Source organism: Micromys minutus (genome assembly GCF_963924665.1).
Source record: "Micromys minutus genome assembly, chromosome: 13".
NCBI lineage: Eukaryota > Metazoa > Chordata > Mammalia > Rodentia > Muridae > Micromys > Micromys minutus.
In genome coordinates, this window is record NC_137982.1 from 43,613,033 (window position 1) to 43,634,134 (window position 21,102).

Genomic DNA, 21,102 nt, shown 5'->3' on the forward strand with positions numbered 1-21,102 from the left:
CTGGATCTCCACCGACTGTATAAATCTAATACCAGAGAGTAGCTTGTGTTCCTGTGAGCTATTTTATCTGATCTGTGGGCTGGGACCTAACACTGAGCTCAACCTAGAGTCCCAGAACATGTTTGTTTTAATGGCATACCCTGGAAGTCTGCAGATGGCCTGGGAGGCATTGGGACCAGGACAAAGGAGCTGCAGAGCACATGGAAGCCACAGAAGCCCTGCCGCTTCTGGCCTTGCCCTTTGACCTCTGACTACTTTGTGGTGGTTTTCTTCCAGTTCTCCAAACCACTTCTGATCAGAAATGCTGTCCAGATTCAGGATTAGAAACCAACAGTGCACATGAAAAGACTTCAAGGAACTGCCCTGCTGAAGCTGACACAGATTGGTAAGTTAGGGCTTCCCTGCTCTTTTTCTTCTCCTCCTCCCTCCCTTCCTCCCTGTTCTCCCCCCCCCCTTCTCTTTTATCTTTTTTCCGAATAGTCTCATGTAGCCCAGACTGATCTCAAATTCAGAATGTAGTCAAAGATGACCTTGAACTTCTGATGCTTTTGACTTCATCTCCAAAGTTTGAAGATCCTAAGTGTGCACCACCACACGTGGTTTACACAGTGCAGGGATAAAAACCAGAGCTTCATGCATATTAGACAGACATTCTACCAACTGAGCTACACCCCCATCCAAATAGGTAAGTCTTACCACATGAGTTCTCATGTGGACCACAAAGGATTTCTACCACTGTGTTAATACTGTAAATTAGAAAAAGTGGAGTCTGAACATATTTCCCTCAGAATCTCTCATGTTAGAAGTCACCATTTTATAGACAGAAGTCTTCATTTCATAAGGACGACCTGAACATAATCTTGATTTAAAAAATACTTAATTCTATGTATTTTTACCTGTGCATGTGTTTCATAGGTATGTGTCTATGTACCATGTGTCTGTGCACCCCACCCCTCATTTACCTAGCAACAGCCAGGTATGCTCTGCCCCAGTGACCTGACACTATAAAAGGGGCTGCTTGCCCCTTGCTCTCTCTTGTTCTTGGTCTTGCACGCCTACCCCTCCTCTTCCCATTCACCACTCCCTCCCCACACGTGTTCATGGCCGGCCTCTACTCTTCCATTCCTCTTTTTTTTTTCTCTCTCTCTCTCTGCCTCTACTATTATCCTCTTAACTCCGCCATGACCTGAATAAACTCTATTCTGTATTATACCATCTTGTGACTGGTCCCTTAGGGGGAAGGGATTCCCAACATGGATCCCCCAGAGGCATCTCCCTTGCTCCCAGGCCTCGCCACACCTCCATGGAGCATTTCCCCCCTACTCTCTTCATCCTTTTCCTAACAGTGGTTAATTAGCGAAGAGAATGAAAAATAAATTTCTAGGTTAGCTTTGTCAGATTTCCTATTGGCTGCCCTCCATCAGCTGGTGAGGATCGTCCAGGATCTCACAGAGCTAAGGGGCAGGTCTGAGGTCTGAGTCTAGAACCTCTGTCTCCAGTAGCAATAATAGCTAATACTTATTTATCGTTAATGTCTTCCTGGCCAAAAGGTTTGCAGCCAGTAACCTGCTCAAGCAATAGGAGAGCAACACATTCTAGCATTTCCAACATTTAGAGATTATAAACTGTGGGCTGTGTTACTTATAATAGTCAGAATTTGAACACAGGCCATCTTCTCCAGCATCCACACTTCTAGCCAGTAGATTCTCTTGACTCCTGAGGCTCCAGATGCCAAAAGATTCCTCCAGGGCTTTCTCTGTTCTATCCACACTGTGTCTTTACTTGTCATGGATTAAATCTTGACTCACAACAGGCGAGAGAATATGTCATGATGGTCACTCTTAGACTGACGGAACACATTTGAGCACCCAGTTCCTAGTCTATAGCTCCATGGGAAGTTGCTCCCAACCTGTGTGATGGGGTGGGTCAGTTTAACAGGAGAGAGGGCAAAGCTACCTGAGAGAGGGACTTAGTAGTGCAGTGTGGCATCTCGGCTCTGTTTTCTGTGTGCACCAGAGATGGTGTGCAGTAAATGAGAAAAGGAAATGTATCTCTGGGTTGTGGGCCTTGCTCAAATAATGGGGACTCTCGAATTATAATGCTGGGAATGAAATCTCTTGGTTTAATCTGATCGTTCTATGGCAAAACTCTGAGGCTTTTTATGTGCCATTTCCCACCACAGTCAAGTAAGAGAGATCCGCAGGAAGGAGGCAAGAGCTCAGATGTGGGGGGTGGGGAGCAGCTGTAAGACACCCCAGAGAAACTGCTGGGTGGACACTTCAGCGTGGCTGGAACCTTCGTGATTCAGACAGTTAAAGGAGAGCTGGCACCCCACAAGGGGGGGGGGTGGACACGTGTTTCTTCTGGGTGTCACCCTTGTAGTTCTGGGGCTGGGAGCCAACTGGGCTGACCTCAGGATTAACAAACCAGAGAAGCAGCTTTGCAGTCATGAGGGCCAACTGTGGGCCAGATTTTCATGTGGCCCGTGAAGTGCAGATTGCTTCAGTGCTCGACAAATACTCTGTGTGGGGAGCTCGTTGTGGGAATACGTGGCAGCGCCGAGGACTAAAGAGAATAATAAATCCTCCAGCATATTTCCCAACACAGTGGCTTAGCTGATTTATTCACCTATAGAGAAGAGGGGAAACGGTAGCATGGGGGAGAAAGTAAGAAACAGTAGTCTTCTATGATATAGTAGACAATGTCTTTATGTACCTGGTTTTATGTGTGTGAGTATCTTCAGACACACCAGAAGAGGGCATCAGATCCCTTTACAGATGGTTGTGAGCCACCATGTGGCTGTTGGGAATTGAACTCAGGACCACTGGAAGAGCAACTCATGTTCTCAACCGCTGAGCCATCTCTCCAGCCCTGCATGTTAACCTTATATGAGTGGAACAAGAATGCATTTTGGAAGCAGCCCTAGGTTCAGATCTTAGTTTGGCCACTTAGAGGCTTTAAAACAGTTGCTGTATTCCTTCTGCTCTCTGAACTTTTGGGTCCTAGACTGTGGGAGGGAAAGCAGCTGGGACAGCTAGAGAAAATCTTCATGAAGTGGCAAGCTCGGTGCCAGACACAGCAATGAGGGCTGCTGAGTTGTTGGTCATGGCGACAGAAGTATTTGCATGGTAGTAATATTAGTTTTCAGAGCTGTAGGGAGGACAAGACCCCTCTGGTTCAGCTCTAGAATTATAGTCCAAGATAAACACTGAGATTTCCAAAGCTTTGGAATCTATTACAGATGTTTACTCTCTACTTTAACCTGAATGCCAAACTTCATTTGTGTTTCTGGTTCTGTTCTCAGGGGAACATTCCAGGTTGACTTCAGGCCCTGGACTCACTCTTGTCATTAGGGCTAGGACACAGTTAGCACACATGGCCACAACACAACCATCGGGGCCTAGTCGTTAGGGTCTTCTTAGACTCCTGATATGTTTACGCTGTTAATTGGTCACATTTATTTTCAAAACCTTTGAGGCTGGGAATCTTATCAGCAGCTGAAAGAGCTTCAAGGAGAAATCTGTTTTGCATTATATATTTTTTCTTGTGGATTTGCTTATGGCTGTACATAAATATTTATCTCAATGATTTCAACAAACCCTAAATCATCAGTGATTCTTTTGCAAAGGGCCCTTTTAGAAGATTTGTGTCTGTCGAGAATGTCAGCAATCCCTTTATAGTACCAGATTCCAAGGACCAGAGGCCCTTGGCAAATATTTGGAACTGTTGGGGGCTTTTCAACATGTCTTTTACTTTCTGATTTCTGTGTGTCTCTTCATGCTAATCCCTTTGGAGAGGATTACCCTGCCCAGACTTTCTTTACCTGTTGATGTTTCCCTATTCTTCAAAGTCTGAATCCTCTGGCCCCTCCTCCAGGGCCTGGAGAGCAGACACAAGCAATGAGACAGGAGTAAAAGAAGGCTGTGGTCCAGCTGCAGAATGTGTAGGAACTACTCTGGGAACACTGAAGGGGCCATCAGAAGAAGGCCAAGAATGGGTGGGCGTGGGATGAAGAAATAGAGCTATTATGGGCAAAGATGGGGTGTGGGGAGGGCTGGATTTGAGAGACCTCCTAACCAAGCAACAGGGACAACAACATGGGGAAATCCTCTATCCACCTATGGCCTATGATTTGTATCAAGGCACACACCAAAGGTTTGACTCGAACATGGTGGATAGACATTTTGTTGTTGTTCCTCCAATGGTTTTCCATTTTGGATTAGTTTCTAACATACAAAATTAGAAAAATGTCTTGAAACAACCCAGATTTCTGATAGCTTTTCAGAATTTGGAGCATCCTCCTGTGATGATGTGTTGGAGCAGAGTCAGTGCCTCTTCCCCACTTCCCTGCCTGCTGGTCTGCTCATTCTTGCTGGATCTGCATGAGAATCACTGCCCTCTCTGTCCTGGGGCCTCAGCCAGTTAGGGGACAATTCAGGCTACCAACTCTGGAGCCAGACTGTCTCTGTCCAGGTCTGTGTCCATGACCTTAGACAAGTATGGCTTTTTAATAATTTCACCTACCCAAGATGGCTCATGTGCTAATAACCATGATAGGCATTCCGAGGACTACCCAGCATGCCATAGGTTAAAGTATTAGCTGTTGTCTCCCACAAGTGACAGTAAACACCAGAGCTGATATTGGTATTTCTGCTTCACTCACAGAACCTAGAACACAAGCTTTTGGTCCATAACAGGCATTAAGTAGGTGATGAGTGATTATCTTCTCATGCTTCCTGGTTCTGTAAGGTCTGACTTCGGCATGCTAATTAGCTGCTCATACAGCAGAGAGCTGGCCGTTCCCTGAGAGCCGTCAGTACTGATGACACAAAAAGGTGCCATTAAAACCACGCCACTTCTCAGAGACCCACTGTCCAACCTGAAAAACAAACCCACGTTTACAAAGATATTTAGATAGGGGCAGATGGGTTGTTTTAGCGGTTCAGTTGTTAGCAGGCAGCTGTCTGTGATTCATTTCTCGAGTTAAAGTCAGTCTCTGGAGTCTCGAACATAAAAACTTCAGCAGAGAGGACGTCAGAGTGTTTATTTGACAGGATCGTGGGCCTTTCTGATCTGATCCCCACACCTTCTCGGTGTTGAGTCAGGGCTTTGCATTTAATACATCACACAAGATGGACTGTTTCCTAAGAACCGGTTATCAATGCTCCGATGCGCTTTATATATGTTGGAGTCATAATCCCATCCCCAGGCCTTCTATGTGGAATTCGGTGGATGAGAGCTTCTGTGGTTGGGTTACCCTGCCTAAGGGGCTTTCTTTTCTTTCTTTCTTTCTTTCTTTCTTTCTTTCTTTCTTTCTTTCTTCCTTTCTTTCTTTCTTTCTTTCTTTCTTCCTTTCTTTCTTTCTTTCTTTCTTTCTTTCATTGGCTATTTTTAAAAATTTATATTCCAAATGTTATTCCCTTTCCTGGTTTCCCCTCCAGAAGCCTCCTATCCCATCTTCCCTCCCTCCTGTTTCTATGAGGGTGCCACCCCACCTACCCACTTCCTCTCGCCTCCCCACCCTGACATTCCCCTACACTGGGGCATTAAGCCTTGACAGGACCAAGGTCCTCCCCTCCCATTGACGCCCGACAAGGCCATCCTCTACAGTACAGCTGGAGCCATGGGTCCTTCCGTGTGTACTATTTTGTTGGTGTTTTAGTCCCTGGGAGTGCTGAGGGGTCTTGTTGGTTGATATTGTTGTTCTTCCTGTGGGGTTACAAACCCCTTCAGCTCCTTTAGTCATATCTCTTAACTCCTCCATTAGGGACCCCATGCTCAGTCCAATGGTTAGCTGGAAGCATCTTCATTTGTATTGGTCAGACTCTGGCAGAGCCTCTCAGGAGACCATTATATCAGGTTCCTGTCAGCAAGCACTTCTTGGCATTAGTAATATTGTCTGAATTTGGTGACACTATATGGGATGAATCCCCAGGTGGGGCAGTCTCTGGATGGCCTTTCCTTCAGTCTCTGTTTCACGAAGTGCTTTCTATTGGCAAAGTTGCTCTCCAAAGTTGGATAATCTGTCTCCTAAGAAAAGTTGCATTTCAAAAAAAAAAAATCACATTCAATTCTATTTGGATAAAAAGCATCTAAAGCTGTTCTCCTTTTGTATAAAAAAGTTCCCACTATTTATCAAGAAATCCCTCTCTCCAGGGCTCTCTCCATCTCTTTCTCCTCCTCCCTTTCACCATTCCCCTCTCCCCATACAATTAACACCTACATCTCTAAAGTTATAGTCCTACACTAAAAGGCAACAGCAGTGATGACAAATGTGGTTGGTTCTGGCTGTTTCTCAGCTCCTCTGTGTTCCTCGAGGGTCCGCAAGTCTGGCAGTCCAGCGCTTGGCTCTTCTGTCTGCCTCAAGACCCTCACCATATGCAGCCTGGTGATGGAGCTCTGCCAAAACACATGTCAGGTCCTTTCTGAAGAGTTTGAGAAAGGATTTTCAAGTATGAGCTGCTACAAGAAACACTATTTTCCCTTCATATAAAAATGATCTGTGTGTGTGTGTGTATGTGTGTATGTATGTATGTGTGTGTGTGTGTCCCACCATGGATTAACTGTGCACATTTCCTAACTTTATTTTGTTGTCTTCTTTGAGTTAGAAGGACACCCAGCTCATTTTGTGATTCACAGCAGCTGACTCCCAACCTATGAAAACACGGGTCTGTCAGGGGAGTTTGCACCTGTATTGTCCCTGGCGAATGTTGGCCATGAAAGCTGTTGAAGTCAGTGGAGTTGCAGTTTCTCCGCATCTTAGTAACTGCTCAGACTTGTTTCCTTCATCAGAACCAAGAGTGGCCTGGGTGGTTTGTTTCTTCTCATCTGAATGGTCGCTGTGGGAAAGAGAGAGTTGGAGAACTTTGGAGAAACAGAGATTTTGTGAGTGCTGTGATTTGGAAATTAGATAATAAACAGCCCCCGAACAGAACAATTCTAGTGGCCAAGATCAGCACAGTCTATATGTGGGCAGGAGTAGCCTTCCTGCCTGCCCCTCCCCAGAGGGCCCTTTGTGTCAACAAGCCCAGCCAGCCTCCTGGCTGCCTCCCAGGCCTCAGAGAGGGGCTATCATTTTTGTTTGCTTTGCAAATATCTTAATGGGAAGTGGTTCAACACCACCTATGGGTTAATCTGAGGGCTTCTGCCTGGCAGCTGTTGGCTCTGAGAACCACATGGCTGCTCTCCGGTGGAGGGAGCCGAGCTGGCAGGCACTAATCTCTGCCAGGTTGAGGTATCTTCTTTGCCTACTGGATTTACAGACAGGCAGGCAGGAAGCACCTTGTTACCTTTTATTTTTAGTTTGTTCCTCCTGGGAGGGCGAGGCTGCTCTTGTCAGATCCAACTGTGCTTTCTCCTGAAGGCAGGGTAGTTGAAATTATTTTCACCATTGGAAAGTATCCTCTTTGCCCTAAGCTCACGCTTGCGGGATCTGAGGTTTATGTTAAATGTGGTGATGTTGAAAGTAGTATTTTGGAAAGACCCAGCGGCCTCACACAGGGAGGATGCAGGGAGCCCCCAGGGATGGGTTTCCATCTGGGATCTGAAGAACTGGAAAGCTGGTGGGTAGCTGGGGACTTTGACTTGGCTGCTTTCTTGGGTCTGAGAGAGCCGGACCGAGAGGGGCCAAGCATGTTTCCCAGAGTGACATGACCCAGTCAGGCCTCTCTAGATCTGTGGCTTCTGACAGTGACACAGACCGTTTCCCTCTCAGTGCTTCCCTCACTGAGTTCCCGACAGGGTGCGATGGCTCCCATGAGGGGGAGAGAAGTCTGTGGAGTCGTACTGATTTGAAGACAGCTTCCAGATGTGGTGTCTGTAAACACACAGAAAGGTCAGATCACTCCGTGCACCCACAGACTGCTGGGATAGTGCACTTCCGCTTGCAAAGTCTTGACCTCTTCTGGGTTTTCACACACACTTGAGAGGTTGCTGCAGGCAATGAAATCCCAGAGGGCACGCCCACAACTTCTTACAGTAAAACCTTTCAGAACACATTCATTTGCACAGGGCTTCAGTTTCCCCATAGTTGTGTGGAAGAGCAATTGGCACGACAGTTTCCTCCCTAAGTCATGAAAAGTACATGAGATAACACACACTGTGTGTATATTTGTGTGTGTGTATGTATGTGTGTGTGCATGTATATGTGTTCATGTGTGTATATATGTATGTGTGTATGTGTGTACATGTGTATATGTATGTGTTTATGTGTGTGCACGCAGATACATATATGCACACTCATACATACACAACATGTGTGTGCATATACATATACATATATACACACACACACACATACATACATACACACACATATCCTCATCTGACACATGAAAGCACTCATACCTAAGAATAACAGGATTACTTAGTGTTATCTTGGCAGCATAATTCTTCCTGTATGAAAGTCTTCAGTGTTGAACCCCAGGTCCTTTAATATTAAGCCAGTGATAAATTCAGGACAGTTTGAACATCAAAGCAAGGAGTGATGAAAAAAAAAAGAATAAAACCCATCGAGTAAAAAGAATTCAAAACCCCACATTCATAGAAGGGGGAAATGGAAGAGAGAGTGGAAGGGAATTCTTCGTTGCAATTAAAATGTGAAATGATAAATAAATTGATGATTAGAAATCAACATTTTTCAAGCGTGGAAATGATCGCTGTTCATGAGAGGGTACCTGAAACAGTCGGCGAGAGACTGGGGGATGGCAAGCTATTTTCATAATGTCAGAATAGAGCCCCACAAGAAAGCTGTAGAGGGACACAGAAGAACCTTGTAGAAGCCGCTGTGACCAAACGGCAGCATCACAGTGATGGAGCCGCCAGACCGAATGCACCCTCAGAACAGCGTCTTATCTGCGCATTTCCTGCCAAATGAGCATGACTTGGGTTTAATCCTGAGGAAACAGCAGACAGACCCCAACAGGGAAGTCTGTTGGACGGTAACAGTAGGCTACAAAATGGAACAGAGAGGACGAGGAGGGGCTCTCCCAGCTGGAATGAGACATAAGTAAACGTGGCCCCTGATCCAGGGTTTCTTCTGCTATGGAAGTCGCCCCTGTCATAGTTTGCAAACTCAGAACACTGTGGAGTGAGTCATGGAGTCTTGCTACTCATCTTAATTTTCTGATTTTAGTCGCTGCACTCTGGTAAGAGAACACCCTTCCTCTTGAGAAACAGATACTTCAGTACTTAGGCGATAAAGAAGTGTCAGATTTCTCCAGGGTTCAGAGAAGGTCCCTGCATTTGAGTGTCTCTCTCCTGCAGGACTGTGACTAAGACAAAGACAAAGCAATGGGTGTGCTGGGGTGCTCAAACGGTCCTGCATCTCTTGGAACCCGGTCAATAGAAAAAGTTACAATGAAAGTCAAAGTCAGTTCTCTCCCTAACTCAGCTCACCTGCCCCTTTCTCTCTCTTGAGATTCATAATCCTTTCCGTCACCCTTGCTGAACCTCCACATAATATCTATGTTCCTCTAGTGCCACTGGCTTTGGTTTTTGGTTTGTTTTGTATTTTTGTTTTGGGGATTTTGGGGTGGTTTTTTTTGTTTTTGTTTTTTGTTTATTTGTTTGTTTTGGTTTTAGGCTTTTAGACAGAATCTTTCTATATAGCCCCGACTAGTCTGGAACTCACTATGTAGACCAGGCTAGCCTCAGACTCACTGAGATCTGCTTGCCCGTGCCTTAAGAGTGCTGGGATAAAAGACCTGTGCCACCACGTGTGTTGCTAAATTCAGTTTTTAAGGCACTCACACTATAGGTCAACCCATAAGCCACTTCAAGACCCTACCACATGCTGGGGAAGGAGACCTATGGCTGTAGACCCAGCTACTCACGGGGTGGAGCCAGGGATGTTTCCTGTGCCTAGGCGTTCAAGACCAGACTGAACAACCATGTGACGTCCTTGAAGTCCCTTGGAAGACAAAAGCCGAGTGGAGGCCTCATCCTTACTTCCCTTTTGACATTTATTAAGATCCCCGATGTAATGGTGGGACACTGGTCAGTAACAAAGCAGGGCTGGGGACAGAGAGCGCAGACAGGCTCTGCGACAGCCAGCTTGTTTCTATCTGGTTCTGACCTGTACTGTTTACTGAGATAGCCCAGATCCCTCCCTCTGGTCGGTGAAATGGGGGTGCTTAGTCATCAGCTGGAGTGCAAGGATGAATGAGGTAAACAAGTCCTCTCTCCAGGAGCCAAGGAAGCTGCTGCTGCTGAGGCGCAGGAAGCGGCGTGTTCCCCGGTTCCTGTTCTCCCCTGAACTCCAGTGCCGTGACTTGCTCTGCTGTTCTGCTAGGCTGTGACCCTCAGACAGTGCTGCATAAACTTTCAGGTCACAGAGCCCCCTGCTCCCATTCTAGCCTTTTCTCCCCTGTAGGCTGGGATGCTAAAGGTCCAAGCCAGCTTTCAGAGTGGCTGTCAGAGGGGTACCATGTGTCCAATACGGAGTCATTTTCATCAGAACAAAGAAAACCCCAAAGAGACTCCCACCTTAAACTTTTACCACGACGGCGGCCGTCTGCAATAAAAGTGCAGACCAAAGAGGAAAGAAAAGAAAGGAGAACCCAAGAGCTAACATTTACATGGTAGGCTCCCAGTTGGTAAAAAGCAATATGGAAAACAAATACGACCATCCTGAAAAGCCTGATAGGGTTCAGGAAATTAGCTAGCGTAAGTCCACAAACCTGACTGGTACTGGCTTAAAGCAGTGGCATATGAAACATTTATTAGCTCCTGGAACTTTTCAGATAAATTAGTCCTTGAGCCGTGTTCTAAAACAGAAACCTAAGTCTATTTCAGAACAGTCCCATATCCACATATTTAGGTAGGATTTGCTTAACAAATATTCTTATAAAAAGTGCTAAGTGTCCAAAACAAATGAGAAAAAACAAAACCAGAAAAGTCATGATGTGAGGCACAATCCTACTGAGTCACCAAACGCACCCACTAAGGTCCTGTCTCTTCTAGTCTGCCCTTTGTAGTCCCATGGCGTCATATATTAAAGCTCATGATGATGATTTCCTCTTCATAAATGTAAGAAAAATACCAAGGTACCCATTTCTGACAAAAGTATGTAAAGATTAAAAAGACTGATAGCATCTAGTGTTGGAGATATAATAGGAAAAAGGATTTTTCATACATCTGTGGCTAGATGTTGAGTTTTGTTACTATTTAGGGTAGAAACTGTTGCTGTCATTTAAAACCCTTAGAGAGGAAAAAAAAAAAAAGGTTTTCTCACCCATAGGCCCAACAACTTCACACCAAATATTCATCCCAGGGAGCTAAATGCATTAGAACTTAGAACTGTGTCCACTGAGTATTTAAAGATCCCTTATTCATAATGTGAGAGAAAGACACAATTTAAATATTTAAAAATATGTGATTACTCGGTTCATTTGTGTTAGGTACTCAACACAATACTGTCCAGCCATAAATATGATGGCATAATTTGAATATTTAAAACATATTATATAGTCACTTATGCCAATCACTCAATGTACACTATGCAACCACATGTAAAATGGTATTATGTAGTTATAATATATAAATATATGCTCAGAATCATGAAAGGAAGCCCAAAATGCTGATGTCGTTGGAAAAATAGTCATGGGCCACTAGTTTTTAAATATATATTAAATGCGTAGAAATGTATCTGAAACGATATACGTCAGGATGCTAATTTTAGCTAGATGTGAAGATTATCCCCGCCTGCATCATCTTCTCCCTTGGTACATGTGTATGAGGGAGTACCAAAGGAGTATGCATCACTTTTTCATCAGGAATATAGTCTTGGTCAGAAAAAGGGGGGAACTGGAAATATTTTGCTGCCAGGTCTTTTAGTCATTTATTTTGGTGAGGAACGAAGGCATTGATACATTTTCATAGATTAGCAATTGTAGAGATTCAGATACCTGGAGGTTGATAACAAATAACGCCAGAACTGGTCAACGCTCCAGTTAGAAGAGCTGAAAGCTCACAAGGCAAGGGGATTCTGGTGAAGTCTCTCTGCTCATCGCTGTGACAAGTTCTTAAAGTTCTTTACCCTGGCTTTCTGTCGGAAGATACAGCCCATCTCAGCAGAGACAGTGGAGCAGAGGCTGGGATGCTGGCACCCAGCAGGCTTTTTCCTTTTTCCCCTTTGCTTATTCAGTTTGGAACCCATGGGATGGCACCTCCCACATTCAGGACAACTCTTCTCCCCTCAGCTAATCATCTTTGAAAACGTCCCCCCAAAACACAGACTCATTAGTGAGATACCCCCTTAATGCCCTAGATTAATCTAATTAAATTGGCCATGGAGGTTAACCAGGTCATGGTGCCTACTGACCTTTGTGCTTCTCCCTTGATCAGAATCTCAGACAGTTTCCTCTGCAGGTGAGGCACAGACCCTCAGCTCATCTGAATGTGAACCAGGCAAATTGTCTGCAGAGCCATGTTTTCACAGTCTGTGTATTCAGTATAGAGTAGAAATGGGAACCTGCAGTTCCACGAAGAGAGGGAAAGGCAGAGAGGTTGAAGGTGGAGACCGAACAGCTTTGCAGGATTGCTTACACTGGAGCCACAGCCGGTGGGCATGAGAGGTGGCTGTGTTCACAGTCAGCGAATGTGACTCCAACCAGAGAGATTTCACTGGGCCTTGACAGGTGCCTACTGGTGGTGGTAATAGTAGAAATGAAAGGAAAAGTAAAACATGCTACACACATCAGCTTTTAAAGTTTTGTAGTGAAAGATTCATTAACACATGTGCTTAGATTCCCGTGAACTAGATGTAATAATCTGTCCTTTAAGGAGAATGCTAACACCTTTTACGCTGTGTGTTCTAAGTTAAAGAGCCTACAAGGTAAATACAGGCAACAGCATCAGGGAAGAGTGGGAGCAATGCTGGGGATGCTAGAGTGCTCTCTGCCTTATACCTCAGCCCTTGGACAGTTCTTTATTTCTATTAGAGCTAAGTAATAGAGCTGGAGAGATGGCTAAGTGAGTAAGATAGCTTGTTATACAAGGATGAAGACCTAAGTTTGGATGCCAGCACTCATAAAAAGCCAGGCATGACTAAGCATGCCTGAGAGTCCAGCACTCTGTGGGCCAGCGACATGAGGGTCACTGGGGCTTCCTTGCTGTCAGCCTAGCTGCAAATCCAATGAGAGATTCTGTCTCAATGGAGTAAAGGAGAGGAAGGGAGAGCTGCGAGACTGATGTTTTCCTCAGCCTCTGCGCATGCATATTTACCTTCTAGTTGGCAGTGTGAACCCTGGGAGAGCGGAGCCTAAAAATGAGTCAGACTAAAGTCTTGTGCAACAGCCAACTTTTACTCTCGGGGTTAAGAAGTGTCACCTGAGCAAAGTACGCAATCACAAGGACACCATACATGGCGAAAGTATTGTTTCCATAGAGGCGTATGAATAACAGCAGTGGAGGGAAACTCACTCCTACCTGCTACACCTAGGAGGAGAGTGAAAACACATTCTAAGAACAAGTTTGTGTTTTGAAGAAACCGTGGTCACAGGACTCTTGCTTTCTTGGAGATTTCTTACAGGCACTTACAATTCTCACAATACCTTATTCTTGAACTGTGTTCCAACACCCCCACACAGGTAGATATACCTCCAAATATCTACAGAATACACACACACACACACACACACACACACACACACACACACACACACACACACGGTGTAGGGGGGTGAGGACACCAAGAAGCCTTGAGAGGCTCCAACACCTAGTTCATATTCACATGAGAATTGCCAGTCTTAACTCAGCACAGGCTCTTCAACAAAGAACAGAGTGCCTCTTACGTATCTTCATTTACCTTTGTGACTTTCAGTCTTTTCCCTCTCCTGGTATACCCTCCAGAAAGAAATTTGTATGGTGAGTGTGTGTCTGAAGCCTGTGTTCTTCAGGGACCACGGAGGCCTGCTCACATCCTGATTGGAGCACCTGTCTGCAAGGTTGCTCAGTAGCTGCACCTTGACCGCAGGAAATGGATCGCTTACTAAAAGACCGTTTTGTCCCCTGTCATCAAAGGAACAGGGACAGTTTGTTAGCTGTGCTGAGTAACCTTCTTCCCAGGGCTACCCATGTGAGAAACAATCTTGGCAGAAATGACTCCTACAAGTCACCAGGAAGCTAACCAAACTCAGCCTATGATGAAGTGGAATCTGCCTTGTTTTGAGGCTAGCATATGCCTCCAAGTGTGTAGTACTAATGTGTGTCTTAATTTGTTTAGGCACCAATAAGCTGTAATTGATACAAAATAAGATGTAACTTTCATCAAAATTAAGAAAAGAAGCAGAAGCAGTTTAAATGAAGCTTAGGAATCAGAGACTCACCAGGCGGCTGGTGAGTCTCGATTCTCCTCTACAAACAGGCAGTAACAGAGGCTAACCCTGTTACAGGCCAGCTGTCAGTCAAGTGCAATGAAGAGCCTTATCCTCCAAGATCACCTTTCTAACTCTAGTCTCCAGACTATTGTGACCAGCTAGAGAGGGAACAGATATGGTCCAATTTACTGCCCCTTTCAAAAATAAAAGCACACCCCAGCTTCCTGCTTTTCAAATACAACTCCATACGTTTGCTCAGGGTAATTCCATTACCCCTTTTCTATGATTCCTCAGTGAACTGACAAATTGAATTTCAGAGCCTCGGCCCCAGCCCACAGTGACATCCCACTGTGTCACCAGTACAGCATGACAGAGCCAGCTGGCTTCATGATCTTCACTGCAGAAGAAAGATGCTGGGCACTCCGAGGAGAGCATACCGAGAGCCAACCTCTATACTGCCTCTCATCTGTCGGATGAGAAAACTGGACACCAGCCTCTTCGGGGTTTTCTTTCTTTTTTCTTTTTTTCCTTATTCATAGAAGAGTTTTTTAGTGGTGGCTAGCTCACACACTTAAATGCACCCACTGCGTCAAGCAGCTGAGCCCGGAGGCACCTGCAGGAGATAGGAGCCATGTTTCTGAGGGGCCCCAGTACCCTGAATATACGTGCTGAAGGGTGGAGCTTCGCTTAGTTGTGAATGGTCACAGAGATGGAAGACGGTTATTATTTTTTTAAGCTTGTTTTGTTTGAGTGAGATTCAAACGGCAGTGTCCCATAGCTGGGAAAGATGGCTAAGTGGATAGAGGGCTTCCTGCGAAAATGTGAGGAAGGATTTCAATCTCTAGAACTCACACAGGCAGGCAGGCAGGCCTGGTGGTTCTTCTGTAACCCCAGATAGTGTTCAGAAGGCAGAGAAGGAGACAGGGGAGTCTTGGAGCAAAAAGACTGGCTGGATGCACCAAATCATCCTGCTCTGGGTCCAGTGAAAGACCCTGGTTCAGTAGATAAAGTGAAGAATGATGGTGAACCAGTGCCTCCACACACGTGCCTATACCCGTGTGAACATGCAAACACATGTACACAAATACTACTTATGAAAACACGCAAGAGAAACGAAAATATCATACTCTTAAAACAAATAATCTCTTGTTAGTCATTTAATAGTCAAATTTTTCTAGTTTTCGCAAGAATGTCATTTGTACAGGTTAGGATCCAATCTAACGTGTTTTATCATAGCAGTAGAGAGGTAGGTAAGACCCATGTTTGCAAGCATATATACACATTTAAAAAAAAAAAGAAAAAGAAAGAAAGAAGCTACTGAAACATCACCATGAAGGAGTCAAAGCACCGAAATTCCAAAGAAAACTAGCTTGTCCCATTCTTTTGTATTTCTTAGTCAGTTAGCAACTTGTGTGCTTGTGTGTTGTTCATGTGTATGTGCATGTGTGCACATGTATGGAGAGGCCAGAGCAACCTCCTTTTAACCTCCTCTCTGTCTTTTCTTTTAAAGATTTATTTATTTGTTCAATGTGTCTTTACTTATGAGTATGGATGTGCACCACAAATGCAGATGTTAAAAAAAAAGAAGAAGATACACTTTGCAATTTTTAAATAGGATTTCTCTTTTCCTTACAATGTATTACACAGCACATGGGAGCCGGGTCTGGCAGTAATGTCTCGGGAAGACTACTCTTGCCTCTCCCCTCTCAGAATTTCTTTGTGCATATTAGAATCTCTGGGAAGAAATCTGCTTAACTTTGTTCAGTCAAGTACTTCCCAGCGTATCTCTCTGGGGACAGTACTTTCTCCCATGCTCCTCCTTTTCCAAGTCAAGAAACAGTGTAAACATTGCATTAAGTGCCTTAGAGTCTTCCAGAGGCTTGAAGGGGCGAGAGTCCATTGATCAGAGACTCGGGAGGCATCTGCACTGCTCTCTGGCCTCTGAAAGGCTCCATGAACTAGATCAGTGCTCAGCACAGATTTCCATGCTGGGGTGGGATTCCTAGGGCCACACTCTCCTAGATTGTTTCCGAAAAGTTCACCAGCACTTTGAAAGGATGTTGAGGGTGCACAAACCTTACGTGTCCCACAGCCATCAGGATTTACTGGATAAGTGAGACTCTTATCCAGTACCCAGAATGCATTGAGGGCACACTGGGCCAGAGGGAGAGCAGAGGACTTGGAGCCAGAAGAATGTGGGTCAGTAACATCTAGGAAGTGCTGGGTACTCACCTATTACCTGGGGAAACCCCTTACCTTTCTGAGCTTCATTTCTTCCTTAGTGTTCTAGCCACAACGGAAATGCTTAGCTCAAATGGCTGCGAATATCTTGTTAGATATTCAAGAACATTTTTAAAATCAGAATTCAAGATAAATACTAGCTAATTTAAAGTTACTGTTAAGGATATTTATTTTTCTTGACCTGTGTTGCCTGACATTACTGGATTTACCCAATGTGTCTAATTTAATTGAGTTTATCTCAATTCCCATACTTTATAGCTGAGGAAAGCTCAGACCCAGAATACTTGAAATATACCCAGAATCACTTATTCGTATGTACATGTGTACGCGTGTGCCTGTGTGTGTGGGGGGGAGCAAGAGATCTGGCTGGCTTCCAATTTGCAATATCCCTCTTGCTTCTGTCTCCTGAATGTGGGATTATACTTGTGTGCCCCCAAGCCTAGCTGAAAGATGCTATCTTGACCTTGCTTTGTGCTTTTGGCTACATTCAATGGTGCCAAACTTGTTTCCTATGAAAATGTAATCGTTCACTAGATGTTAATAAGTTCTTGGTCTGGTAACTTCAGACACCGTCAACAGTCCTGCCTACTTTAGAGGACCAGTGTGCACCATGATTGCCGAGGCATCCTGTAGCAAGGAGATTCTTCTACCGTGTCTCCCTGCCATCCCCAAGCTTATCTGACCACAGAACTCACTTGCACCTCTTGAATGTAGAATGTGGTAAATGCACGGAACAGAAACGGACAACGTTACATCAACTTGGGAAAGTCTCTGGAAACCTGGCATTGCTCGTAAACCCACACAACTTTAAAAGGGGAAGTTGCCAGGTCTTAAGATTTCATGTAGGCTGTGGGTCTGTTGAATATACAGAGACAATGCCAGAAAGATGCATTTCTTTACTCGAACAGTGTCCTTTTCATCAGTGACTGGCATGGAATGAGCGAGCAGGAGGGATGAGTCCGCATACTTTTTTGGGGGGAGAGGAGAACAATGTTTATTTCAACGGTAATCCTATTAATTTTTATTGTAATTTTCAAGCTTTTTAAAAATTATGATTTCTGTTGTCCTTTTAGGCATCTACAAGCCCAGAGTTCCCCAACAGGCTGCGATGTCACCTCGGGACATGCAGATACGGCAGCTGGACATGCTGTTGCCGAGGTAACCCAGTACCCTTCCATCACTCCCTTCCCAGTCCATGGGTGTTCCGGTCTCGTGGAGTTTGTCTGTGACTGCCCGGCCCGGCCATCCAAGCATGAAACTTGTAGTGATATTTTGAAGTTTTTAAGACAAAAGCCCAGCTAAAGAACCCTGGTTCAGATGAGAGACAGGGAGGTACAGTGAAGAGACAATCAAAAGCCTGGAGTTTGCTGCTGAGAATAAACGCCCGCTGCTCCCCGAGGTGATTTGCTGAGTGCTCCACTCCGCAGCTGCTGGAGCCTCTCTCTGAGAGAGGACCTGAGGTTCTCTGGTAGCACTTTGATACCCTGCTTGAATTCAGCATGTGAAATGGAGGCGTCTCTCTGTGACTTGGAGCCCACAGCAGGCTTTGAAGTCTGATCCAATTTTTGCGGCCTCCTATTTGATGTTGAAAGGGTGAAATGAAGAAAATGTACAGTTTTTGCCAGTAACTCTGCTGAGCATATGTAAGATTTAAAAAGAAAATATCCTTTGGACGATGTGCTTAGAAATGGCAGATTAATACCTTCCTATAGGTTTTCTTTGTTTCTCTCTTAAGGATAAAAATTAAGTAAAGATGAGAATTAGCGCATGCCTGTTTTTTTTTTTTTTTGTTTTTTTTGTTTTTGTTTTTGTTTTTTTTCCCCTCTCCTGCATTGTAAGTGATTGAAGAAGGGATTGGGTTCAAATGTGTGGGGCAGAATGTGTGCAGCTTGGCTAGTGGCTCATAATTGCTCCAGGAGAGGGCTGTCACTCAGTCCTATAAAGATGTAGGAAGCATACCCGTATCATCAACACCAAGGTCCCTTAGTTTAAGGCATGTCCTTAAGGCTACCTCATCAGAGGATAAAATGGCCTTTCTCTCACTGGATCTTTTGGTAGCTCTCAGTTGCTGGAACTGATGTGTCGTCATCTTGGGTATGTCACACTGCTGCAGCTCATCAAAGACTGAGCCCGTGTGAAGACTCTCTCAAACCTGGTAAGGAAGACATTCGGAATGCACACAGTTCGACCATTTGCAGGCTGGTATCCGTCCTAGTGAGTCATTGCACAGCCCTATCTAAAGTCAGGATCCAATTAGTAACACTAAGTCATGTTAACAGGAAGCCATAAAGGCTGGGAACAATATTTGTATTTGAAAGTAGCAGTTTGAAGATCGGCACAGTGGCACAAGCCCAGCCCTTAGGAGGCAGAGGCTAGAAGATCAGGATTCACAACCAGCCTTGGATACCTAGCAAGTCTGGGGCCAGCATGGGCCACAACAAGACTCTGCCTCAAACAGCCAAATTCATACATAAGTGATAGAAATTTCCTCCTGCTCATATGCTTAAAAATGAATATCAAGGGCCACATTCCCTTGTAAGATCCTCAAATTATGAAACCGTTCCAATGCTTCTTTTGTTAAAAATAAAGATGGAACGATATCTAGATTGCAGCAGAAAGATTTCTCCTAGGTCAAAAATCTCTGGCTTAGCAATGAATATGAACTCGGAGAATACTTATGCGGTTTGGGGAACAAGAACATTCACCTAGCAAAAGATGTCTTGCCACTTGTCTTTGGTGCCAATGAATTCTGGTTCCTTGCTCTACAGCATGGTGGAAGTCAGTTTCAGGCTAGAATCATTGCTTCTGGAAGATAAAGTATAGAACATGATTGTAGAGAATGTTTATGAAGAGAGAAAGCCCTAGTTCAAGGGGGAAAATGATCTTGGGACTGGAGCGATGCCTCAGCAGATAAGAACATGGATTGTTCTTCCAGAGCTCTTGAGCTTGACTCCTGTTCACTCTCATCTCTAACTCCAGTTCCAAAGAATCTGATAACATTTTCTGACCTTCGTGAGCACTAGGCACACACATGGTGCACATATCCGTATGTGCCCCAAAACACACATTCACTTAAGATAAAAATAATAAAAGAAAATTAAAGAAAAGAGAAAAGAAAGCTCTCTACTTGGAATATGGTTGTTAGACCCAGTGTCAGCCTGATCTGCTTCTGTGACGGGTGTAGTTTCACAGCTTGCCTGTTAGACCCAATGTCAGCCTGATCTGCTTCCGTGACGGGTGTAGTTGTTCCACAGCTTGCCTCAAAAGTCTTCTTTGCCCATCTTTTGGGCAGGGAAAATGCAGTGTAATTTGAAGTGGAAACATGTGAACGTGTGCTGTCTTCCAGCCCACATGGAACTTGCACGCTTAGTGACCAGAAAGGTTGTGGACACTAGAATTGAACCTTCCCCATGGATAATGCAGTTCATGACAACAAACCTCTGGACTCAGTGTTTCCTCACAGAGAGATAGTGTTCAGGAATGTAGCCACGTTCTACTTTACAACACATGCAATCCCTAAACTGTAGCAGAGTCTAGTCCGGTTAAGTGCTAGGCTCACAAGCGTAGGACCCAAATTTGGTCTCCAGAGCCCACATTGAAAATGCCAGGCTCAGAGGGAGGCAGAGACGAGGATCCCTGCATTGTGCCTATTGTCTAGACTCTATTGGTGAGCTCCAGGTCGATGAAAAGTCTTGCTTCACAGGAGGCGAACAGTATTCTTGAGACTGCCACGGAGAAGTGTCCTCTGAGTTACACAAATACATCCACATGTACACATACCCTCCATGCATTAAAAATAAACCGAATACATGAATCCACCGCCAATAAAATAAGCGTTGTTGAATAGCTAAGAAGCACAAGGTTAAAAGCCAGACCCTCTTTATTCATATCTGTGTAGTGTTAACCAGATTATATAATGTATTGGTAACTTTTCTCATTATCTTGATTAAATGGAGTTAAGTATTTTGTTAAAAAAGCCAAGTGCGTTGGTGCATGTGTTTAATCCCAGCACTTGGGAGACAGAGGCAGGCAGTTCTCTGGGTTCAAGGTCAACCTAGTCTACCTAGAAAGTTCCAGACCAGCAATGGCTACAAGGTGAAACTCTGTCTCAAGAAGAGAAAACAAAACAAAAACCTCCAGACAGAGAGCATCTTAAGGGACACCATGTTTACTTTGCCTCACAGTTTAAGGTAAAACAGTCCCTGGTGGCGGGAAGGGGTGGAGAAAAGAGTATAGTGAGGAGGTCACAGAAAATCCACCGCGTGCTCGGAGGTGCCTTCTTTTTCTCCCCTTTTATTTTATTTTATTTATCTCCCATTTATTCGGTCTCAGACCCCATCCCACACAATGATGTCACACATTTTTGGGGTGGCTCTTTCCTCTCCCCGGAAACTCCCTTAAAGACATGCCCCAGAATGCACTTACTAATAATGCCTTTTGTATCTTTTATCCAATCTCATCGGAAACAGAAATTAAGCATTCTCTACAGCAGTATGCACGTGTGTAAACTGAGCAGGGCAGTACATGTGGGGGTGAGGAGGCT

General features: G+C 44.7%; 1 protein-coding gene across 1 annotated transcript in view; it reads left to right on the forward strand.

Annotated features, from left to right (window-relative positions):
• The window catches only part of MYO3B (myosin IIIB), a gene marked incomplete at both ends in the record, with an annotated part of 373,275 nt that overhangs the window by 279,742 nt on the left and 72,431 nt on the right, over nucleotides 1-21,102 (forward strand). The window contains 3 exons of the mRNA XM_080927936.1: nucleotides 277-385; nucleotides 17,633-17,717; nucleotides 18,618-18,714. Coding sequence (XP_080784062.1) covers nucleotides 277-385; nucleotides 17,633-17,717; nucleotides 18,618-18,714 — 291 coding nt within the window. The remainder of the gene's footprint in view (nucleotides 1-276; nucleotides 386-17,632; nucleotides 17,718-18,617; nucleotides 18,715-21,102) is intronic.